At 39.8% G+C, this 24,408-nt stretch overlaps 1 protein-coding gene across 4 annotated transcripts in view; it reads right to left on the reverse strand.

Moving 5' to 3' along the window:
• The window catches only part of LOC124157751, a 712,413-nt gene that overhangs the window by 128,358 nt on the left and 559,647 nt on the right, over window positions 1–24,408 (reverse strand). For 3 of the 4 annotated variants that reach the window (XM_046532751.1, XM_046532752.1, XM_046532750.1), the window contains one exon: window positions 15,399–15,806. In XM_046532751.1, the coding sequence (XP_046388707.1) occupies window positions 15,399–15,806 (408 nt within the window). Of the gene's footprint in view, window positions 1–8,225; window positions 8,695–15,398; window positions 15,807–24,408 lie in introns of those variants that run through there. The other variant, XM_046532753.1, reaches the window with a different exon arrangement.

Below are 24,408 nucleotides of genomic sequence, written 5' to 3' on the forward strand. Positions count from 1 at the left end.
GAGGGGACATGGGGATTTCTCCCCAAGGGCGACCAAAGTGGATTGCATGCGTCTTCTGAAGACGCTGCCGGGAATCAAGGGGGGACAGAGAAGGGAAGAACACTCCTGCACTAGCCCCTGGTGAGACAGAAAAAAACAGCATTCCGAATAAAGAGGCAACCACTTTCTCAAAATGTATCGTATTAATAGTTAATATCCCCTTCCCGCTTAGTACTTTTAATCCATATTAAACTAATAACGAAGATGAAAAATGTCGTAATGTCATTTTCTTAGTTTCATATGAGTACAGAAGGGGAACGGTATTATCCTGTTATTATATTATAGGTATAGTATGACATTTGTAGGAGAAAATCATATAATAAAATCACTATATTTCTATCAAACACAGTATGGCTTTTGATGTCAATTCAAATTATCATGAGGGAAAACGTAAGGTTCAAACGAGACTTAGAAAGATGATTTAAGGTGGATAGATTTGTATTATTTAGAGAGAACATTGGAGAAGAGCACGGCGCGAAAGCTATTCGAAATGGATAACAATTGCAGATCACTTAAGAAAAAAAATACTTCCTAGCAAGTGGAGATATTAATTCTGACTGTAATGAATTCCTTTAAAATGTTCCCCCATTCTAAAAGTTGTTGTCACATCTGGTATAATGCTATAAGAAATATACTATTCACATCCATCAGCGACAAAATGTCAGCACAAGGTAACCACACCTACGTAATCAATATTTTTCCGCAATAGTTCAAGCACATTCACGCATACATGAGTCCATCCAAATATTCCCACTCCGATATTCTCCTAAAATTCCATTTCGAGGCTTGAAATATCACCATTTTTTGGTTTGTCTATAAAAAGCTCTGAAAGACGGCACGAGAAATTCCTCAATAGTCAGCCACTGCGGTGGAGTATAGGAGTCGAAACGAACACAGCAGCGAACAGGTGACAGGGAGAAGATAATGCCATAATTCAATTACTAAGGACGATTCTCACGAATCACAAAGTTACCGCCGGTCTCGTAAGAAACAGCTTTCCAAGCGACGGGGAATTTCACTCACGTGAAAAGAATACGCGACTGCGAATTTTCAACCGAAAACCTTCAACACTCACGAGGGAGCAACTTTATTTATGCACGTGAATGCAGTACGTAGATCATGTCCGCCATATTCCGAGCTGTTTGCAGAGAGAGTGCATTAATGATTATTTTGCACCTGATGATTAAAAGCATATTTCAGAAAACAAGTAGAATAGAATGCAAGAAATAACTGCGCAGCCCAAATGCAAAATCTTCACATTCTCAGGCAGCTGGAAACGATACTATTAGCCATAGTTCTTCACTTAAACAATAGAGTTCTACCGCTTTGTTATCACAAACCAATATTATCACGCAACAAGAAATAAAACGAGTCTTGCGTTCATCATCTCACTTATAGAGATATTTGTTGGTTTTATTCATTGCGCTATCATTTTCTCTATGAATGTCCATAATTGTGACACGTAGCGATTTTCTACCGTCACGTTTTCACACCAAAGGTGCTTATCTAACATTTTTTATCATAACTTGCCACTCTTCATCATCCTTCAGGATGCTCAGCTCCCAAAACCAACAATCAGCCACGAAACACCCGCGTTATGAACACAATCTTTGGTGAAAACAAACCTCCACTCCGAAACTGAACCCAGCAACGAAACACAGCTCAGTGTTCACCTTGATTTTTCGTTTCCAGACTGGACGGAGCCACTACCCCACCCGTAAAGCACCCCTCTTTGACACCCCTCGCTCAATTTATACGACTCGAAACCTAGCATTTTCCCCAATTCGTTGCCGGGAAAGGTGCCATTCGGGAGTGGGAACAAAAATCACGCCGTGGAGCTGAGGAAATAAAAGACACGAAAATGAGCAGTTGTTGGGGGAGGAAAGAAACTAGTGTGCCTGAGCATGGACACCACTTATCTCCCGCGCGAACTTCGAAGGCCACTCAAACACCACAGGCCGTCGCACGGCTTCGGAGTCTCCTCTGATACTTCCCCTACCTTCTCTAAATTTTTCATGCAGACACTTCTTCTGGCGCATCTGTAATATGTTTTTGGACGAGGCTAATAAAGCGCGCTGGCGATACACAGTAAAAAAGCTACCTCAATCTTTAAATTCACACCCGTATTATGATTATTTCGACCAAGGGTTGGTTACTCTATCATTTTTAGAATATTTAACTACCTATTATATAAGATTACTCGATTATCAAAAAATTACGAAAATGATATTAACAATGACCTGCCTCTTGTATGTTATTGAACACATGCATTTCTTTACAAGTTAATATAATTTTTTTAGTTAGTCTTCAGATTTGGTCAATGAAAGCAATGTTTCGATTTTATTCGAAAAATTTATAATCCTCAGGGCTTTTAACTTCAAAGGGATACTCGTGAATAGAAAACAATGATTTATTAATTCTCGAATTATACTAAAAAGTCCAGGATTTATACAAATCAATATAATTAACATCGCAATAATACTAATCATTCTCAAGGCTAATAACTTCATAGGGAAACACCTGATTAAAAGAAGCAATAAATTTTAGTAAATAGTCTCGGATTTCTATAATATTTCGGATTATTAAATAATAAGAATGACAAATATACACGTCGAAAGTTGCCAAAGAACCAAATAATTTTATTGACCAAATTTCAATATTAATTAAAAACAATTCATCGCTGAAGTTTTGCAGCCATCAAGTCTATTTTCCTTCTAGCAACCTCACACACGAGCCGCCGGTGAAGGGGTCCGTGCCTCAGACGAAGTGCAGGGAGTCGCTCACGCAACGCAACCCCCAGAAGGGAATGAGGGAAGGGGTGGGAGAGAGAGAAAAGGCGGATTAGGTGACAGAGCAGACGATCCGAGGAGAGTCGGACACCGCCGCCAAAGGGGGAGAGGAGAGGGGGGGGGCGTGCACTAACAGGACGAGCCTAACGACACGACACGCGGAGAGGACAATCGCCACCTCGCTATACGTTTTGCCCGTGAAAAAATTACAAGAAATCGATCGAGACTGGTTGGTACTTAAAAAAAACTTTTCAAATTACGAGCACGTAAAAAAATACGACACATGGTGCGTCGGTAATGAGATCTCACGTACCAGTTCTTCTGAAAAAAATACTAGCAAGCTGGCACGCATGGATTACTTTCTTAGATAATTCTCATAATTCTCCCAGCACACCACTTAGCAGGATACAAGCTAAATCCATTCAAATTACAACATTTACCACCCATAAGTCGAGCTGCTCCATGCAGAGCTTGGAGAAGCTATAAAGATGCAATATGATATTATACCAGAAATAGCACTAATTATATTTTCATGAAATTGAAGTTATAAAATTAAAAAAGGCATCTAAGCAGTGTTAATGATTTTCAAGGTTCATGTAGCAGGCAAGTAGGCGTAAGTTCTTCAGAACTCAACGAGCTTATGCCTTTTTTTCACCGTCCCTAATTTTATGCAGATGTGGCACATGTAACAAACGCCCAATTAATTCCGTCTTCTACACCGAAACTAAACAACGGACACTAGGTCTGTTACCGCTTTCGTAATCCTTGTACAGGCCATCACGGACAATAACAAAGCACGAAAAACGTAAGGTAAAGACAAAAGGAGTCTCAGTACTGTTGATTAAATACAATAAAAATTTCAAAATAAAAAACCTCACGTGAAGCTAAAAAAAATGATCGCAAGAGGGAAATCGATAAAAAAATGATACTGCCATTGAAAGAGAGAGCCAAGAATTGGAAAATTCCCATGGGAAAAGAGTAAACGCCAAACCGTACACAATGATCGAAACTCTGCTCGCAAGCCTGAAGGCCGCATGAGCAGCGCAAGCAAAATAGATACCCACTGTCGCACATCCCGTTAGGGCTTTGACGTCATCTCATTGTGATGCTAACACTTAGATTTGACTGATTACGGCGAGATTTACGACCAATACCGCAAGGCGGCACCGAAGCCGATTCTTTCCCGAAACAGTGTTACCGTGTGGTACCCCCCATTGGGCGACACCGATAAAAACTCGTTTCATTTTTGCCATCCATTTCATCCCCCGATTCGCAAGCACTGTAGCGAGTCGCACCACAATGGGAGACCGGACAGGAAAAGGACCATTGGGAATTCATGACTCAATCCAAAGGGGTGTTTCCTGTGCGGGAAGATGAGCAGATGGTCAGTGAACAACGGAGAACCAAGAGCACGTCTAACCAGTAAGGGGGCGGCGAGGGTGCGGAATTATTCTGGTCGATTGAGGAAGGGACAAAGGGCCGGTAATGAGGCCGCTTCTCGTCTCTCATTCCGTGGAAATACGAACGAGGATCTCGAGACGGCGTGAGACGGACCTGATCAAAGCTGGAGGCAATCCCCACACCAATGACGGCGTTTATCATTCCCAGAGAGGGAAGGATCTGAATAATCAGACTGATAAGTTTCTGTGCCTCTTCCTACACGCCACTGAATGTCCCCCTTCCTCTTTCCTCCACGACCACATTCTTCCATCTGATCCTACAACCCCACTACTTTTGAAGGTCTGTCTGAAATGGGATTTTGTTGGTACCTGATGATGATTATGTGACAATCGAAACACGAGTTGTATAAAATAAGTGGGCATATCAATATCTTTGTCTATCATTCGATATGTTGTTCCACCACATCTCTCCGCAAAAAGTTGACTTTACAGAATGATCAGTCTTATTACACTTTTTCCAGAGTCTCAATCCTACGGTTGGCGCTTATGATTCCTTTACCCCGGCAAGCGCCTTACAAGACTTCCTTTGTGCTTATTTTCAGAAGAAGAAAACACAAATATTATGTCAGAAGTAATGAAAAGAATTTTTCCTCGGTTTTTAACCAGGTTGGTTGATCCATGGGAATCGAAGTTTTAAATTTCGTATCTTTTATATCATTTTATCGTTTACAAATATTTTCCGTGGTCACGTGGAACAACTGAAAATTCCCCGGGAAACCAGGAGGTCCTTAAGTAGTTACAATTTACAATTAGATGGTCAGACGAAGTAGACTAGACGTATAATCCACAAAATTTAAATACAACCTAGCTCTTTCCCGGCATGCTATTTCGGTTTATTGCGGCATTGGTCAATAGCTATTGGGATAAGGTATTATTAACTCTATTAACTTTTCGCCGAGCCAAATATTCCACGTCAGGCAATATTCCAGCCAAGGCTACGCAAGTTCTCCATACTGAGGGCCAATGAGTTTCGATATTTGCCACTCATTACCACAAAGTGCTCATTATTAAGGAATTTTTTTTACAATAACTTAGATGATGCGTTGATTTCGGTAGGCGCCAAGGAACACATCAATGGACTTCTTTATAACCGCGGACGAGCCAGCCGAGAAGAAGCCTCTTCAAACGAAAGCAGAAGTTAAACCGAGCGCATGGATAGGGACCAAGATTACGATCAAGGCATGCAAGCTAAGCACTTGATCTCTCTCCGCTGTAAGTACGTGCGATACGACTCGCGCGGATGCTCCGTCGGCCATAAGATGCACGAGATACGGATACCAGTCACATGACAGCACAAACAATGGAATAGCCTCCCCCGGGGAGGAAAGTAACCACGGACTAGTGTAGTGGACATAGAAACAACCTTGGCGGCAAGAGAGCAAACAACGTAGAAAGCAAGTCGATGGGAAACAATCGAGGCCTTTGACACAACACTGCAAATCATTGAAAACACTGCTTGATTTAATGCGCACCGATTCCTGAAGCAAAATTCCTGCGCAACAGCGGTTAATACGAACGCCGTTTCTGCCCGTGAGTCTTCAACTCTAAATATCTCTCTTCTATCACTACAGGGAAAGGATAAGACAAAAGTTAGTTACCTTCACTTGCAACGACTGAGATAATGACGATGAATTCCACAAAATATGATTGACCTTCTTTCTCTACTACCTCTGATATCTGATGGTTCGTGTACCATTCCATATTCAATGAGAACTCAAAACTTCATAAATGAAACCATGGCTCACAAAATTATTTGAGCTCAAAATTGCGTATTAATTTAAACGGTGTGACTGAGGCAAAATCTAACACATATAGCGGTACTTACTCTGATAATGATTGAACGTTAGAAATGAGAGAAAATGATCGCCTGCGATATATAAAAAAAACATTCACAGTATTAAAACCCTATGGTCAGTATAATGCTGCCGTCCATTGCTCCCTTTCCCAAGCAGGTTCTTTCAGTTCCTTGTGTCTGTCTTGCCAGTCCCAAGTGATTATTTCTACGTCCTCAAAGAACAAATGTCGACTACTGCAATTATTTCAATCTATAAATCCACTAAATGGCCTAACTATTCAGAAACTACTTCCTAAAATGAATTTGTAATTTCAATGGCCACACACTCAAAAAAAGTCAAAGCAATCAACTGGCAACGAGCATTCCCGACTGAAGTAAGAGAATGACACCACACATTAGGCAGATCACCGGTTCCGAAAAACAAAAAGAGTAGAAAGGGGGGATCATTACCTCTCTCTCTCTCCTCATCAGGCGAAACGTGAAAGTTGAAACATAATTTTGCGACTAAATTTTTTTGGGGGATGTAACGCAGTCTAGGATGTGCGGTCAGCCCGAGGCGAGAACCAAAAAGGGGGTGCGAGGGCTGGCTAAAAAGCAAGCAGCGGATTAAATGACGCGACGAGCGGATGCGCGAAAAAAAACTGGCAAGAATTTGAGCTGGAGGAGACGAGGCTCCCGAGGTTTTTGGGCGAAAAGAAAGACTCCTCGAGAGAACACCCGCGGCAATTGAGAAGGATAAAAGGCTCGTGTGTTCTGTCCACGCAGCGCGATGCCGGGACCTCGGGCCGTGGGAAGCGGATGCCTCAACACCCAACCTCAAGGATCCCTTGCACCCCACTTCGTAATCCTTCCCCACGAGTTTAAAAAAGTATTGCATGAAAATGGATAAAAAATCAGCAGTAACGTGAGACTGTACCTTTTTTCGGGCAAATTTTCCTCGAACGGCCGGTTGCGAACTCAATGCGGAGGAAGTGGTGCAGGGCCATAAACTCGCAATCGCCTTATGTAATACCCCGTGAAAAATTACGGCGGAGAGTGAAGTGAATTAGATCAATTACTGTGGAACCGCTAACTGGGAAGAGACTTCAATGCATCGTGGGAATATAGACCCGAACATCGCTAAAGTTTTATCGGTTAAAGGAAAATGGAAAGCCCCTTTTTTACAGAAGAGAGACTGAAATCGCTCGCTTTTAAAGCATCCTCGGGAAACGATTAAAAGCAATTACACACCATTAATAGTTTAGTTCCTACGTCACAAAAAAATAAAAATTATAAAGCTACCATAAAGTTACGAAGATATTACTTACAACACTATGTAACTCATTTAATTCAATTTCAGGTTCTATGCGTACTAACAACATACATAACATTTATGGATCAAAAACAGCTATAACAAAAAAATAATCAACGTTAAATTATTGAAAAAAAATCACGAGGCAGAGAACGAAAAGTTACCTTATTTGGCAAAGTAGTTTTTCCGATTCTCCAGTAATGAGGAAAAGCAACTTCTTTCAACAGTTTTCAAATTCTTAAAAGCACGCATCGGAAAAAGAAACGAAAATATCGAATTGCGAGATCAACATCTTAAGATGAATAAAAAGAGAAAATTTTAAACAACTATAGGCAGTTCACAATTTTCCGAGTAAAGAAAAAATAGTGACTACACGCACGAAAAAGAAAGCAGGTCTAGCTAATAGCATTATGAAAATGCGGAGGAATCAAGCAATATAATCAGGGCCAAGTAATTTGGTTTCAAATATCACCATATTAATGTTTACTTTTACATTTTTGCAGCGATTACATGTATTCCTTCGATTTATTAGATATATGCAACATTTCTTTCCTCCTGCTGGGATCGTCTCCAGGAGATTCTTGACGATTTCACCAGCAAGAGGAAGAGTAGAGCATTAAAAGTTTATTCCACGCAAAAGTAAAACCAATAATGGATTACACTACTCCCGAATAAAATCTAAAAGACCTCAACACAAGATTTTCATGAAGTAAACAGACAGCAGATCACAAGTACCAACTCATAGAGGTTAATGCTTCAGCTGGAGTCTTCCGATTGGAAGGATAACATTGACCCTGACGTTATGAAAAATATAAGTCAATCATATTTCAAAACCGTACTAATCTTCTTACCTTAACCAACTTCATCAGAAATGACTTCAGAAAACTCTTCAGGGACTGGTACACGAAGACGTTGTACCGCCTTAACAGCTTCAAGCAATAAAACACGATGGGGATGATAACATTCGGTGTTCGCAATAAGATGCCCATTGCCATTTTTCACACGTCCTCCAGACTCGGGAATCACTTCGTTTAACAACCATCCCTCTCCATACAGCTGACTCATCCCGCTTTCCTCCCAGTGACTTCCGTTTCGCGCCCAGAATCAAAATGTAGAAAGTATTATTCGCCCTAACAAACGAGTTTCCAGCAACTGAACCACGAAAAAACTACACCTCAAATCAAATACGCAAGCACAATATTCCGGGATGTATGGTTAAAATCATAACTTTGAACACAGTCACATAAAGCGGCTCGAGAGCCTATGCGAAATGCAGGCGCAGAGGCTCATTAGGACGTAGTCACCGAGGATGGTTGCCTGATCACTTAGGTATTTGGAATAAGATCTGCAATGAAGTAAGGGAAGCATCTGATGCACCTGAAAAAGTGCCGATAAGGAGAGGATTTGCTTACTCGGCGAATGACGGAGCGGTTAGATAAACAAAGGAAAAAGCACCCACTGATTGTGATGATAACACGTCTCCGTGGATACAACACACAACGAAGGCGCTGATAATGAAGCCATATTTCCCCTTTCCTCCGAAATAAAACACCCATGTAAACACGTTGCGAGGAAACTTCGCTTACAACAATGGAGGGCTATAGCCTAGTCCCATAAACTGGCCGTGAGAAACATGACAGCGTGTGTAATGCATCACGAACTCGAGGATTATTAGATAAAAGCCATACCGATGGTTGCAAATATACACCAAGAGTAAATTAACTCGGAATAAAACTGTGAGATATTAGGGTGAAGCTATTAGGATCACAGAATCAGACCTGAAGGGGAGTTTGACATCGATGGCCGATCGCGATACTTCAAGCTTTTCCTTTAATTATTTCTAGCCTTAGAATGTGGTGACTACGCTTTGAATCTCAATTATTACATGACGCTAATTTTTTTCAACGCCGTGATCGACGCATGAAATAACGAGGCTGAGGGAAGGGGGAGGGGAGGATATGCTACAGAAGCCGCCACCATCCAAAAGTGAGTAATAGAAGAAACTTTCGTATGAATTACGGAAACGACTGCGACTCAACCGATTAAAATTCTGTCATCCAGATTAAAAGGGAACTAAATTTTTCAATACTTGGGCAAATGAACACAGAAAATTAATCGACGCAGTTGAAAAAATGCATCGGATATGTAAGAGTAATTAAAACTCCGAAAAAATGCACAGGATATATGAATGCTGTCAACAATTTCTCTCGCATAAACAATATTTCGATAGCTTAACATCGGTGCGTACGGCTTTAAATTTATATGACACCTTTAACGACTGACTTACGTTTCAAAGAGTTAAACACATAATAAGACTATATCTTCCAGACAGTAAGATTAATTTGGCACAAACAATCCGTCCAATAATTGGCTTGTAATCATCTCAGACAACATGCCCCATTATCGTGAACGACGACGCATTCAATGACACCTCAATAACCACGATACAAATGTGAAGTAAGTATCACTAGAGTGTAACAAGATTGAATCGCTACCTGCCAACTATGACTGATTTGAAATGACAGGAAATTCACACTTACGAGTGCCACGAGTCACGCCGATCACAGCTGTCGGCGTCGAAAGTTACACCATAACTAAATGCAAGATTGAGGGTTTTCAAAAATTTGTCGAAGCTCCCGGATAGCATACGGCTGCATTAAAGGGAAAGACAAACTTAATAATTGATTACACTCGAACAACGGACACGGGATACTTATTCTTGCACTAATTATCGAGGGTGAATGAAATAGATAAAATTAATACATATTAGAGAATAAAAATTACATTTTTATATTAACCAGGATACGTTTCAAAGAAGAAATAACTGCCTACGACCCCTTAACTTATTGAAAATTTCAAATTTCATCGATTAAAAAGTAAAATAAATTTTAGAGGAACATTTCAGATTTCAAAAACGAAAATAGTGGTGCGCATGAGAGAGTATATTGTATGATATCTGAAATGTTCTTCAAAAACTTAATTTTATTTTTTCATCAATTATATTTGAAATTTTCTATAATTTAAGGGGCCGTATGCAGTTATTTCATTCTTCAACACAAAGTGGTTCTTATAAATATGTAATTTTTATACTTAAATATTATTTTAGACTCTTCAGTTTTGTCAGAGAGGAATTTTGCAATGGATTCAAATTTTAAGTACAACCACAAAGGGGTCTCAAATATTGTCTTTTATACCCGACAACGATAACGATTATTATAGTTTTAAAACAAAATGCCGGAGATTACTCGGTTAGCAAGAAAGGATGACCCTTAAACGATACAAGCACTTTAAATCAAGTAGGATAACCATTATTGACACAATTGCTCTAATTACTTCCGTTCACTTCAATTTTTGAATCAAGTAAAAGAACATTTATTTCCATTTATCTATAAAAATAGATAGATGTCTATTCAGTTTCATTCATTAATTATCTGACAATGAAATTTGAAGTATTTTCATAATTTCTATCATTTTAAATCGACAAGAGAAAAGAAGAGCTAATGCAACAGTTTCATTAAGAGCTATCAAGAGTTTCGCAATGGATATTTCGTGAAAAATCATCGTACGTTGTATTTGATACGTAAAAATAAATTAAAATTGCCCTGAGAGCGCTAACCGGATAAAATATTCTACTTAAACTGTTCATCTTGCCAACCTACTTAGTACTGATGCCCTGAAATTGATGTCTTAATAAACTGTATTATTATGCAGTTCCTCACTTTCTCTTTTTTTTTTATGTATCTATCCATCCCTAAAATAAATTTGAGAACTTCTTCCTTCAATTTGAAATTGTTTTTGTAGCGAATGTTTGTTTATTCAATTGTAGATTGGATCATAGAGACGGCAGAAGTTATGTGCGAAGTCGAAAATTTCACGTAGCAATGTATAATTTTCAGAGCAACTCATAAAAGAAATGGTAAATCGCTATACAGGTACTTAACGCTTAACAAACAGATACTTGATTGCACCTACTGTGATTGCATTGCCTCCACTGGATTTAAGTGGCCATTTTTAGAACTCCATATTTAATTTTCATTTCTGAATATTAGTCGAGGCACTCTTCTAATCGTGGTAAAAGTGTAAATAAATTGTACTATCTACCAGTTCTAAGCTATCCTGAAAAATTCAGCGCTCTAGTTAATCAGGATGTGGACGAAATTTGAGTTGCAAGATTTTTCCCGGAAGGACAAACAAGAAAGCGAGGGTAATAAAACGTGGCAAAAATAGGAAATACTGATGTGTTCTACTGAAAATGATTGAAAAATGAAAATGAAAACACTCTTGCATAGTGGTGATGTCCCACGTCAAACATGGTCTCATCCATATGATTAAAATCACGAGGCAAGAAAATCATCTTCATGCTCATGATATCATATCAGTCGGCTTTATACCAACTGTTAATAAGATATTATCGGCTTTATCAGGATTTTATCCACTGTGATAAAAGTATTTTAACTATCATTTTGTCCATGGATAAGAGTAAGTAAACAAGCAGAAAATGTACGAGAGACAAATTGAAAAATAAAGAAACTCTTTCGCGATATCTTCAAGAACGAAATTGTTACATATGCAGCACTATGGAAATACACACATTGCTATTACTCACTCTAGTTAAATACACAACAAAAAAATGGCAATGTAGTTTGGGATTTCCTTCCCCGTTAAGTATGTCAAAAATGCTGCGGTCCGAGAAGATGTGCGAAGAATAGAGAAGGAAAGTGAAAACACTAAAACTCGAGGAATTAAAATTGCAGAAAATTATTGAGAATGTGCATGGGGTAGGTGACAAGTAAAATATAAGTCGAGAAAACTGGGCCACTAAATTTCACAGGGAAAATAATCTATGGATAAATTGTAAAAAAAGGGCAGTGTCGAAGATATTCTCCACATCTTCTGACGTTTTAGTGGACTCTAGGAAGCAGAAAAATTGACATATTCATCATAATAATCAAATAAACAACACCATACACGTGGAAAGCACTCTCCTCATAACACACTACCGCATTTAATGCCAACAGGTTTCCCTTAGTGCGTCAGAAGTGATAAAATGGGCCCTGAGCAAGGAACTCCTTTTATAAAACACCATAAAAAAGCCTTTACAAAACTTCCAATTCCTTAAAAAACAGCTTAAGGACAAAAAATAGAAAAGCCGTCCTGAATGAAAAATATCAAAAAAGTAATTAGGTTACTTAAAATAAGGAATTGTCATTACAGTTAATACACTTCATTTTAGTTGGCACAAATAAAGGCAGCAATAGCGGGCGAAAATTGACGTAGAAATAAGGGCAATAATTTTTCTGAGCATAAAAAGACTAATTTATTATGATATGCGCACAAGAAATATTCCACTTTAGTACAGCTAAGGATGCATTTCCCTGTGACACACGCAAAAAACCTGACAAAAAAAATATTTTCTTTGAATTGCATAGAATTCGAAGATGTATGTATACCTAGATAGATGTATGTAATATTAGTTCTTTCAGCATTTAAATTCAAAATACTGGAACGATGAATACCTAGTTATCGCGCGAACAATTATTTGAAAAGAGACTGAGGAGGATAATGCGCCTGTATTAAATTGCAAATGTATTAAAATAAAGCAAAAATTTGTAATTTAACCCAAAAACGGCGAAAATTTTCGCATGATATTATAGATAACAGATTTAGGAAATTTCTCAAACAAAACTGCTTCCATACAAACAGCGTGCCGCGAAATCGAAGTAATCGACACATCAATAGCTCAGCGTCAATCTAAAGAATATTCTGCTCAAAGGATTTAGAAAATGGCAGAGGAAAAATAGAACAAAACTGAAATGAAGGCCGTATAGGTTATTCAAAATTTATGCTATAGTAAATTATGTCATAGTAATTTATGTGCTTCCTTAAAGCTTCATCCCTGATAAATATAAAAAAATAGTATGGACAAGAGCAAAAATTTAAAAGGGGTAACTTACGTTACAATTTATTTGTCCGTCACATAGATATAACCGAATGAATCAGAATATGAAATATTAGAACTTGCGTGTACAGTACTTGATATGCAACGAAAATTAACGAATTTAAAGTGAAGAAGTACCACATTCACCGGAGTAGTTGATGCGAAGACGGAAAGTGGGGAACCCTAAGGTAGGGAAGAGTAAATCTTGATGATCGAATCGAAATGAATAATGATTCCAAAATGAAATTTAAAGGAAAGGAAATTAAAATCCGTTTAGGAAAGGACATAAAAACCACTAATGCACCCGAAAAAATCTGCCACGAAATAAACGGCGGATACAATTTGAACTTTCGCCATCCCATCTTTGGAAGGGTTCCGACAAACGTAATTACAGGCACAAAGACGATCAACTGCGACGAAAGTGACGCAGAAGCTGTGAAAATTAGAACACTGGTCATTCATATTTCATTCAGCGAAATGACACTTAATTGGTGAATTTTCACCGACGGATTAAGCAGTGGCCAAATGCATGACTAACAATAGGAGTCAATGAACGGAATCGAAGAAAGGGGTAGCGGATGCGTAATTATGGCTGTAACTTAATTTTTTTGCGATTTATTTCCATGGAATACGGCGATAAAAGAATTCAGACGCAAAGGAAGAGTTAGGATTAGGTGCTCGACCTGCTTCCAATTATATTCGTATGACAGCAAATTACCGCCGAATTAAAAACTTTCTTCAAATAAAAAGAAGCTCTTTATTTTCCTACGGGCAAAGCTCGATTTTCTATACTCAAGAACCGTTATCAAACGTACCGTCGTATTAGTCCACAAATACTGGAAGATATATGCTTGGATACAAAAAAGCACGTAAATCATGGGAGATTATAATATAAAGGGCTAAGAAAATATTGGATTAATGTAACTAGTCGGCATGCACCAATCAAACTTAGGAAGGACCAAGGCGAGAACAGCTGGCGATAAACACGGGAGGCAGACTCAATATTTCATATCACACCAGTTTTCGGATGATGCGAAGGATATTCCATCTGCATGAATGTAAGTACCCCTGATAGCAGCGATTAAGTAAGATAAAAACCTGACAGGTAAGAATAATGACCTAAGAATTCTTAAGAATGTTTCTTTTCTATCAACAATGCCGTCTTAAAAAAACAGAGCAAATGGGAAAACATGACGTTCATTCACCTCCAATACCAGTCGTTTCTGTACTTGAAACCATGGTGAGCTTCTAAGATGATGTTTTTCGTGTCGATCTGAAAAAACATCAATCTTCAGATAACGCATTCCTCTCTCTCTATAGATAAATTTTGTCTTATTTCGTGAGGTAAAACTATTTTCAAACTCAAGCTATCATCTAGAAATTGAGGGTGTATGTCTTTGTACACCTTTGTCACCACTTGCAAGTAACGTAAGAATGAAAAAATATACAAATAAGAAAATAGGAAGGATAGGTGGAAGGGAAGAAGGGCATGGGACGGATCCGATGAGTTACGGATGAGTTAAGGATGTAAAAATACGTCGCTGTGAAAAGCCTGGCGCATAGGAGAGAGGAAAGTAAATCTGCGTCAAAACAATCTCAGGATTGTTGACGAATGATGATGTTTAGAGATAGTGAGGTAAAACTTTCAGATGCTACATTTAAAAAATATTGACTAAGGTAAACCTCATTTACAAAGAAAATTTCAAGATAATAGCATAAGTTTAAATTGAGTTATACGCAACAAAAAACACTCATCGAGCAGGAGGCATCCCTCTTCTTAATTGATCAAGAAATCTAAGCCTATCCAACGTAGCCTTAAGGAGATTTTAAAGGCCGTTTACACGGGGCACGTAATTTCACAATATGCCGTGTGTACTAAGGCGCAATCAAAATTGCGCCGTGTAAATCGATAGTTTGCTAGAACGCATGCAAGAATGCATAGACGTGATATGGAAAAATAGCCCGCTCTAATTTTGTTCGTGCATTCTCGCAATTACTGTAATACGAAAGCAATGCAGTTCTAACCTGCGCAATTACGTGCCCCGTATAAAACGGCCTTAAGACTTCTAATCGATATGGTACTCACCGGTGATGGCACGTCCCCGTTGAACTGTCCTCGCCTCTTGGCAGACAGCTGCCCTCCGCCCGAGATGAGCTCCTCGATGTAACACTGCCACTCCAAGGCCCTCAGGTACAGATGGTGCCAGCGGCCCTCGAGCCAGCGCGCCAATTTGAGCGAATCCGCGGCGCTACCCTTGGCGCCACCGACTGGCGAAGGGCGGGCAGCCGCTTCCTCCTCCTCTACGCCCGCGACCGCCTTCGCTTGCCCCCGCGCCTCCTCTCCACCACCTTCCGCCCCCTGCTGCTCCTCTTCCTGGCTTTGCTGCTGCTGCTGCTCCTGGTTCTCCGCCGCAGAGGCGGCCACCAGGCACTCGCAGTGGAGAATTAGGGCGGCGACCACTTTCCCCTGGGCTTTGACCTCGACGGCCAAACACTACGAAGGAATGGAGGAAAGGGGATATGAGTAAATATACCAGTCAGAAAGCACTGATACCATTTGCTTATAACGACACAATAAGTAAAACAGCATACAGCCATGCCAATTATACCGCTCCCTTTCGAGGTAGATTACCCATGGGAAGTTAACACCCAAGAGCAACTGGCGTTTTGCATTACATCTTCCGATTTTCTTTGCATTACCACCACATGCACAGTGCATACCGTTCCCTTTCTACACTCAAACGGAGGAGTATTACCACAAACATCAGTAAAATTAAGATTCTCCAGGAAAAATAAAAACTAGACACTAACTGAAGAAACCAATTCCACTTTCTAACCCGTAAAGATCATGCCGCATTTTTAGGCAAAAAAACATTGGCAATAAAACGAAGAAAAATTCGAACAGCCGACAAAAATGAAATCGGCAATGGTTTAGAGCTGTAAAATATAAATTAAAAGCGAGCCATAAAAAGTATTTCCCTGAACACCGAAACCGTTCTTCACACGGTAGGGCAAGAGGAAATACAAAAATATTATTTAACACGCGAAGGTGCGAAGGCTTAACCTTGTACACATATAAGTGGACTTTCATTTACGATTTGCCAAGGGAAAAAAATCCAAAGCTTTCCAGGTGATATGATGACATGAAAGGTGAGGAAAGAGAGAGCAAAAGTAGAATGTTGGAAATGACACCTATTGAGGACCAGTTACACTTTCATTTCCTGCTATTAAATGGAAATATGAATAGAATAAAGCTACTGATATAGTGCTCAAGCGAATGGTGAAAGTGTTCATTTGACAACGATGAATTAAAAATTGAGACGTCTTCATCCTCCAAGAGAAACACACACCCAACACACGCTTAAAATGAAACGGGCAAAAACGGCAATTCCTCACGATAATATCAAGGAAGACGCATGGAATGATTTCGAGAAAGATGCTCACGGCCATAAATTTACGGTCCGCTTAAATTTCATTTGCATGAGAAAGCTAATGAAATTGTTCATTCCCTCAGAATATAAGCGATAATTTTAATTGGAAAACATGCCATTTTCATAAATATTTCTGTTTCTTATTTGCTAATCTGCATTAGAAAACATGCTCAAGTAACCTTAATATTGCATCGATTCCATTAAAGTACTTCAGTGCGAGTAATGACCTCCAACGGCGGTTTAGGGGGAAACGGCTGTTTTTATAATAATCTTGGATTCACTGGGAACAGGTGAGCGGAATTTCAAGAAGATAAGCTGTGAAACTTCAATATCAATCCACTGAATACACCAAAGAATTACCTACATTTAATGAAACATTATTATCCCATTGTGTCGCTTTCCGGGTTTCCTGCGCGGCTTATAATGTTAATGCATACTCGGATGCAGGCTACAATTAAGTCCTATGGGAAATCTTAAGACTAACCCAACGACGCTTTCAGTACAATAAGTGAAATTTGTGCACTAACTAAACCTAACGCCGGTCAAAATTTGTCAACCACCTCAAGAATTCCCGTCCACCAGGCGAAAACTTTCGTCAAAAATAAATTCTCGATAAAAACTTAGCGATAATATTAAGCAAATTAGATCTTCTTAGCGTAGATTTCAGCTGTACTTTCACTACTGTAGTAGTACTTCTCACATCCACGAATGCGATTGTATAAACAACTTGGGAACATATTAACAAAATAATCATTTGAATTACATGAAAAATATTTTGACCAGAGGTTCGAACATCGCAACGAATGGAGTATTAGGCACATCGACCCGTACCCAGCTTTACTCAGTAGTCTGGGCTATTACTGGAGCCACAAGTAGTTGTCTGTATTCGCAGCGCACGACAAAACGGAGGGCCAGCAAGCATGGGGTTACGAATAAGCAAACAGATCGAACAAAAATTTATAAGAATGAGAAATCGGCTGAGATGGTGATCGAAATTAGGAGAAAGTGAGGCGCAGAACTGAATGACATCAATGGAAGAAGACGATCGTGCAGGGAAAACTGCTGTTCCAGGAATGGACGGCGGTAAATATTCATAACTACCGCGATCTCGAGTGACTTCCGCCAACAAAACGACGATTCAAAAACGAAAATAAAAAAACACTCAAACAGACCGAATCGTGGATTCCAGCAGAGACGGAAAAGGCCAATTTTTCAGAGGGAAAAAATAATCGAAGTAGGAAGGGAAGAAACCAAAAGATCGTTTAATTGAGACGAATCCTCATTGCCTGAGGTGACCACGATAATTCAGCCTGGGTGCCTACTAAATCTACCGAGACTGCACGGGCCAAAGAAATGTACTGGAATCACAAAAATTGCAACTAATTATTGGATGCACAAGGCATGAATTAGGTGATTAATACATGAGATTCCTAAAGAAATTTTCATGACACAAATTTTACATATTTTAGGAAAACTGACGATGGAAACGGCAAGACTAGGCAACGAGGGCAGCTTCAACTCACCACCAACAAGGAATAGGTGGCCACAAACGAATTCAGAGAAAATTACCACATTTTCACCCATGAAGAAAAACGTTTTAGAATTTTTAAATAGCTGTTAGATGGATGGTGGGATGATATTATGTCCTCAATTGATCACCTAGAGCGCACTAAACGTGCCAAAATCTAGTATACTAACCAAAGGATGTGCTGGGATTAGAACAGGTTACACTAATGTGAGGAGTCATTACTTGAACCATTGACTCCGTTCCTATCTTCACTAGAGTGCACTAGGTGGCTGCTCAGCAACCACAAGCTGAGGCCAAAGTTAAAACCCGAATTTAAGACAGTCTCCGGCGTTGCTTTGTGGAGCTGCTTCATCATAAAAATAAAAACTTTGTTCTATTCCACACTTTATTTTAAATAGTACGACCCGGGTTTCTGCATATCATGCCATCATCAGGTCCCTGGTCGTACTATTTAAAATAAAGTGTGGAATCGAACAAAATATTTTTATTTTTATGTTAAAACCCGAAATTCAGTATTATTTTGACTAACAGAAAGAAATAGCAAATAAAACATTTGATTTTATTAAAATCCTAATTCTTTTTCTCCTGCGTGAACGTTAAATTTCATGAATATAAAATTTCAATTCGCCATAATAAATATGAACAAACAATACAGTGGTAATTAGGCAATCATACCCCAATACCATCCCACATAATCTCGGCTATTTATACTCCAATTTTTGGTCTCATGCGCAAAAGCAGAAAATCGTTCTTGTGTATTATTAGCCTGAGGATCTAACAAGTTCTCCAATCGCCTCAAGGCACACAATCCTTCGACATGGACGAATTCATTTGGTGACTGATACCCAAACAAGAATTGGCGATGGATATTAAATTAGCTTGCAAAATTATACCCAGAGGAAACGACGACCAATTGGCAAAGTGGCAACACGCAGCTAAATTACGATCATCCGGTCGCATTTCAACAATACTCCTCGCGAAACCCCTCTAAAGAAAGGGATAAGATATAAACCTGACCACTACCGAACGTGTACGGCGGCGGAAATGGTGAGAAAGGCTACACCTGCACTCGCCGACGCCTTAGGCGACATGCTTCGAGAGTATTCTGAATTTTCCAAGGCGTGTTTTGAAAGGAATAGAAAAAAAGGTATGCACCAGGCTAGCGCCAGGGGCCAAGTGAGAGGGATTTGCGCCACAGGGTGCATGGATAATGGGGGAGGAAGGAAGCATCCGAACGCAAGTGGGACAGGAAGCGAGGGAGTGATACACGATTGAGGCGGACACGGGTGTCGCTGCTCCTCATAACTGGGCCGATCCATCACGGAATGGACAGGACTAAGCGATGAAGGCACCCTAGGGCGAGAGAGAACGACACGGAAGAACGAACCGTTCCCCCAACTAAAGCGAGGATTACACACACGAGTTAACTCGTAGTCGATCGATTTATATTGAATCGAATGTGAGTTTCGACTCCACTTGGATTCACGGTTGCGTCTACACGTCTAGCGCTGTCGATTGCACGTTATCGCAAGTGAAGTCTTGTCGTTGGCGGTATTTTTGTATCAAGCATATAACTAATTATTCGTTTGTGGCGATGTCTATTAACCGAAGGAGAGTCGCGCTGGGACTTGTTTTGTTGAGCAGCCTGAAAGATATTCAGGAGAGGAAGAGGAGGAAGCGCTGCTGGGTGAAAACTCATCTCGCGAGGTGTGAGCTGGGAATTGAGGAAAATTTGCTGGCTGATCTTCTTACTAGCGACGGAGAAGACTACCGGAATTTCCTCCGGATAAGCCACGAAAAATTCCTAGTTCTGCACGAGGAAGTAAGCATCAGAATTAGGTGTTCCTAAAAATATTGATGAAGTTTTCATTTGCTTATGATTTTGGATTTCTGTTTTCCTTTTATAGATAGCTCATAAAATTCAAAGGTCGGACACATCTATGCGGCTAGCCATATCCTCGAAGGTGAGACTGGCTATATGCCTGCGGTTCCTCGCCACTGGCGATTCTTTCCGGTCCTTGGAATTTTTGAGGTTTTTTTTCATGTGATGGGAGCGATGAGGAGATGAAAGGAATAGTGAATAATGGTAAAATAATAAATTATATGAAGGTGTATTACGTTTTACATTGAAGGTTCTACCGATTTCGGTGGAGCAATAATTCTCACTTCTCTTTCAATGTTTGATGTGGGAATTTGGCAGGTTCCTTGTGGAGGAAGAATTAATCTTCCTTTCATTCGCTTGTTTCATGGCTTGAGTATTCGGCGAGGAGTTTACAATAAATGGCTGTGAGAAAGAGGATTCAATTTTTACTTACAGTAATATGCATAACTATGAAACTAATGCTAGAAACTAATGCCACTAATCCAAGAGATTTCTATTTGTGTAGCAGAGTGATGTGATTTACTCTATCACACGCTTTAGAAATGTCAGTATAGAGGACATCAATTTGACAACCATCCTCAAGTCCTTGGATTAAATAGTAAAAAGCAAAGGCATTCATGCCTTTGATATTCCTCGATAAACTTTATGGTGTCTGCCTCGGTAAACGGTCCCCTCCGGGAACTCATATTCCCTCCTCTTGCGCACACGCTTACACTTCTCTCAACGTTCTCCATTTTTAAACAGCGATCCACTGCTGTCGGACCAGTGCGATTTTTTCGATCTAATCGAGAACCCTCGGATAGCTACTAGGATGGCGGCTACCTCTTCCGAGTATCGAGAACCACAGCAATCGATAGTGAACTCGGCCGGAAGTTGATATGATACACGTCCGAGTTGGCTAGTACCAACGAGTCGACTCGTACGTGTAATCCCCGCTTAAGCTTCATGTCTCCTACCCAACCCCGTGATGCGCTTTATGCTGGTAATACATCTTAACCTTATCCAGCCGATTTTTAAAAATATCCCAACGGCTAAGATAGGTTTACATGGAAAATGTTACTAATCCCAGCTGATTGTCAACATTTCTAACTACCCTTTATTCCTTTTCATAAATTCTACGAAACCGATCCTTTACTTAACTTTCCTCGCGTGATAGCTTTCTTCCCTTTATCACGGGTTTCAACATACCCTCCCCGAGGAGTAGTGACTCGTTTTCTGCATACCACACTGTATTCTTCATGTCGCCACGAGAAGCTCTCTCCCACGATGTCCAGCACTTCCTCGATCGTGGAACATCATTATCCCTCATAAAATAATGTTCCATTTCTCTAGGTACAGCAACTTCGGTTTCACTAGTGGTTTCACTAAGAAAGAAGCCTTTCAGTGTCCCCCTTTCAATGCCCATCGATTGCAAAATAAAGAGTCATTCGTATCAATATTTATTAATTTTATTTTCTGGTGATTATTTTATATCACTATTATATCTGTTATCCAGATATAAAAGTGAATATGGCCATATCGCATCCACACGCTTGCCGCGTAGCCGTACTCTGCACCTCCGCCGGCCAGAACTTTTGTTATATATCAATGGTTAATCTTGTAACAAAATCTTTAAAAACCCTCCAAATGGAAGAAAAAGAAGTGTTAATTAAGACGGTTATAACAGTTTTGTCAATAAAAATATTCATGAAACCACTACATGAGGATAAAGTTGGCTATTTTCATAAAAAATCGAGGTAGGTCGTTTTTCGCTAAATTTGTTCAACTTTGACCTCAAATATATTGTTAACGTGAAAGCACAAGAAAGAAATAATACGGCAAGTTATGCAAGATTTGTTTGAGAATATGTATGCGAAGTTTCTACTTCCTAGCTCAAAAAAAAAAAAACGTATTGGCCAGCTTTTTTCGATTCTAGCCCACTGTGCGCCGCCTCCTATTCCTTTTACTTCACCCTCCCTCCTGAGAAGCGCGCGGCTTCAAGTCTCGGACTCTGATCTCGACTCTCAAGATTGTACCCCCGCGGGCCTGCCCTAGGTTTCCGAAATCGAGGTCTAATCGACTCAGACATTTTCTTAATTATGATGTTTAATAAGAAGATCTTTACGACGAGATGAAAGGTGGATACAATATTACCCCTCTCTTAAAAACGGACCTCAGATCTTCGCGCATTTCCTACAACTCCCTTCTATCCGGCTTAGTTTAAAAAAAAGAATCTATCCGCGTAGTCAACATTTCGCTCAGATTTTCGAGGCTAGTCGTGCTCATCCACCTAATCATCTGTGAAACCTAATTCATGCTTAGGAAACACTAATCCTCTTACCCTCAATCTATCAAGGCAAAACTTTGAACGGAGTCACGCTCGGTAAAACTTAAGGGGGGGGGGGGAAACGACTCCCACGTCTGAAGTCAAAAGTCAAAGGTGGAGGAAGAAAGCTCGAAGATAGGCTAATTTTCCCTCAAAACTACATCCCCGCGAGGTGCACGACGTGGAAAGATCGATGCATGCGTAATGGGAAGCGCCATTTGACTGAATGAGATTCCAGTAAAATGGGAAAGGGTTTCCCATTTTACTGAAAGGGAGAAATCAACCGGCCATTTCATCACGATCTTCTCTCCGGCCTATTGCCCGCTAGCGCAGTCACTAATCCCTGTCCATTTAAGGCAATATTCCCCAAATGGTGGGGAAAACGTCTCATCCCGACGGCTTATCGTGCATCGGAAAGTGACTCCCCTGCACTACCGCGTGCGTGCGTGCAGTGAGCGTAGTGAAAATGCCGACGAAAAAAGGAAGAGAGGCATTCCGGATATGCACCTCGACATGACTACACGTTCACGAAGATGTCCAACTTCCATATCCGATTAAAAACAAATGAAGAATCGGTTTCGGAAATGCAGTCATTCATTTCAAACGACTTTCTTATAAAATGAAAATGCGGAGAAAGAAAAAAAATCCGATTTTTTTTACAAAATGGATGAGTTTTATATGAATGAATTCTCGGAAAATCGGAGAAGTCACGAAACAATAATGTCATTTTATGATTGATGTAGCTCAAAAAGACTGCAGAAATAAATTACGGGAACTAAATGCTACGTGAACAAGAAAAAGCCAATTTCATGCTCCTACATACCTGCACAGTCAAAGGTGACCTATTAGATCACGATCACTCTTTCGAGGGAATACATTTTTGTGGTATTTATATCGCAACTATTAGTGTCAACAATATAAATTCTAAAAATATTCAAAATGAAGAAATACAAAAAGAAATTCGATATCAATCTAAGTTCATAGTTTAAATAATGTTACCAACACGAATACAATCCTCTTCCATATCGACCCTTAATGAATGAGGAATCGTGGTTTAAACTAGGATATAATATCATGCGATTCACTTTGAAGCAGCAGTTGTCAAGTCCAATCAATGTCTCCATTTTTTACAACAGTGACCTAAAAGACCGCGGAAACTGATTCAATAATATCTCTTGGAAACCAAGAAAAAGTGAACTTTCTAGATGCATTTTAATGAAATTATTTCAGTGAGCAGTGCGTTAGGGGGAATGAATTTTTTGGCCAGTTACATTTAAACGGCTTTTCTCCTATAGAGGTATATCCTAGAAGTCTACAAAGACAAGATGAGGGGTAAACATAACAAGCTAACAATAAGACTTCTGTGGCGTGGACTGCACTTTGACTGCCCCATGCATGTTGAATCTCCCCTATACTCGTAAAACGACGATTACATTTAGCAGGAGTCGGCATTTACGCTAGATGAAGCAATAAAACGTGATGAGAGGACTATATACTATAATGCAGGTATCCATATTCATGCATAGCTTGCCCCAAGCGGTTATGAAATGCAGTGTAAATATGGCTAGATTTAATAAAAATAATAATGCCATCTATTTACCATTTTTAGGTCAACCTTGGGAAACATCTGCTAATCTAGAAATCTGATAATAACGTAAATGGCTAAGGTTTACTCCGTACACTTTATTTTAAATATGAAAGCTTAGGTTTTAAGCAAGCAATAGGAGACGAAATAAATACAAAATACACCAGGCTGAAAGGGAGTGTTGCGTTTCCATAAGGGTAGAAAGGAGAAGAAGACGGAGGAAAAAGCACAAGGAAAGAACCCTACGACCGTAACGAAGGGTAACGATGCGATGGCAAGGTGAGACGTCGCAAGGGTGACGACGCACTCTACTAAACACAGAACTGAACCGTCAATTAAATACACCCAAGGACAAAGGCATTAAG

This window comes from Ischnura elegans, chromosome 4, assembly GCF_921293095.1.
Source record: "Ischnura elegans chromosome 4, ioIscEleg1.1, whole genome shotgun sequence".
NCBI lineage: Eukaryota > Metazoa > Arthropoda > Insecta > Odonata > Coenagrionidae > Ischnura > Ischnura elegans.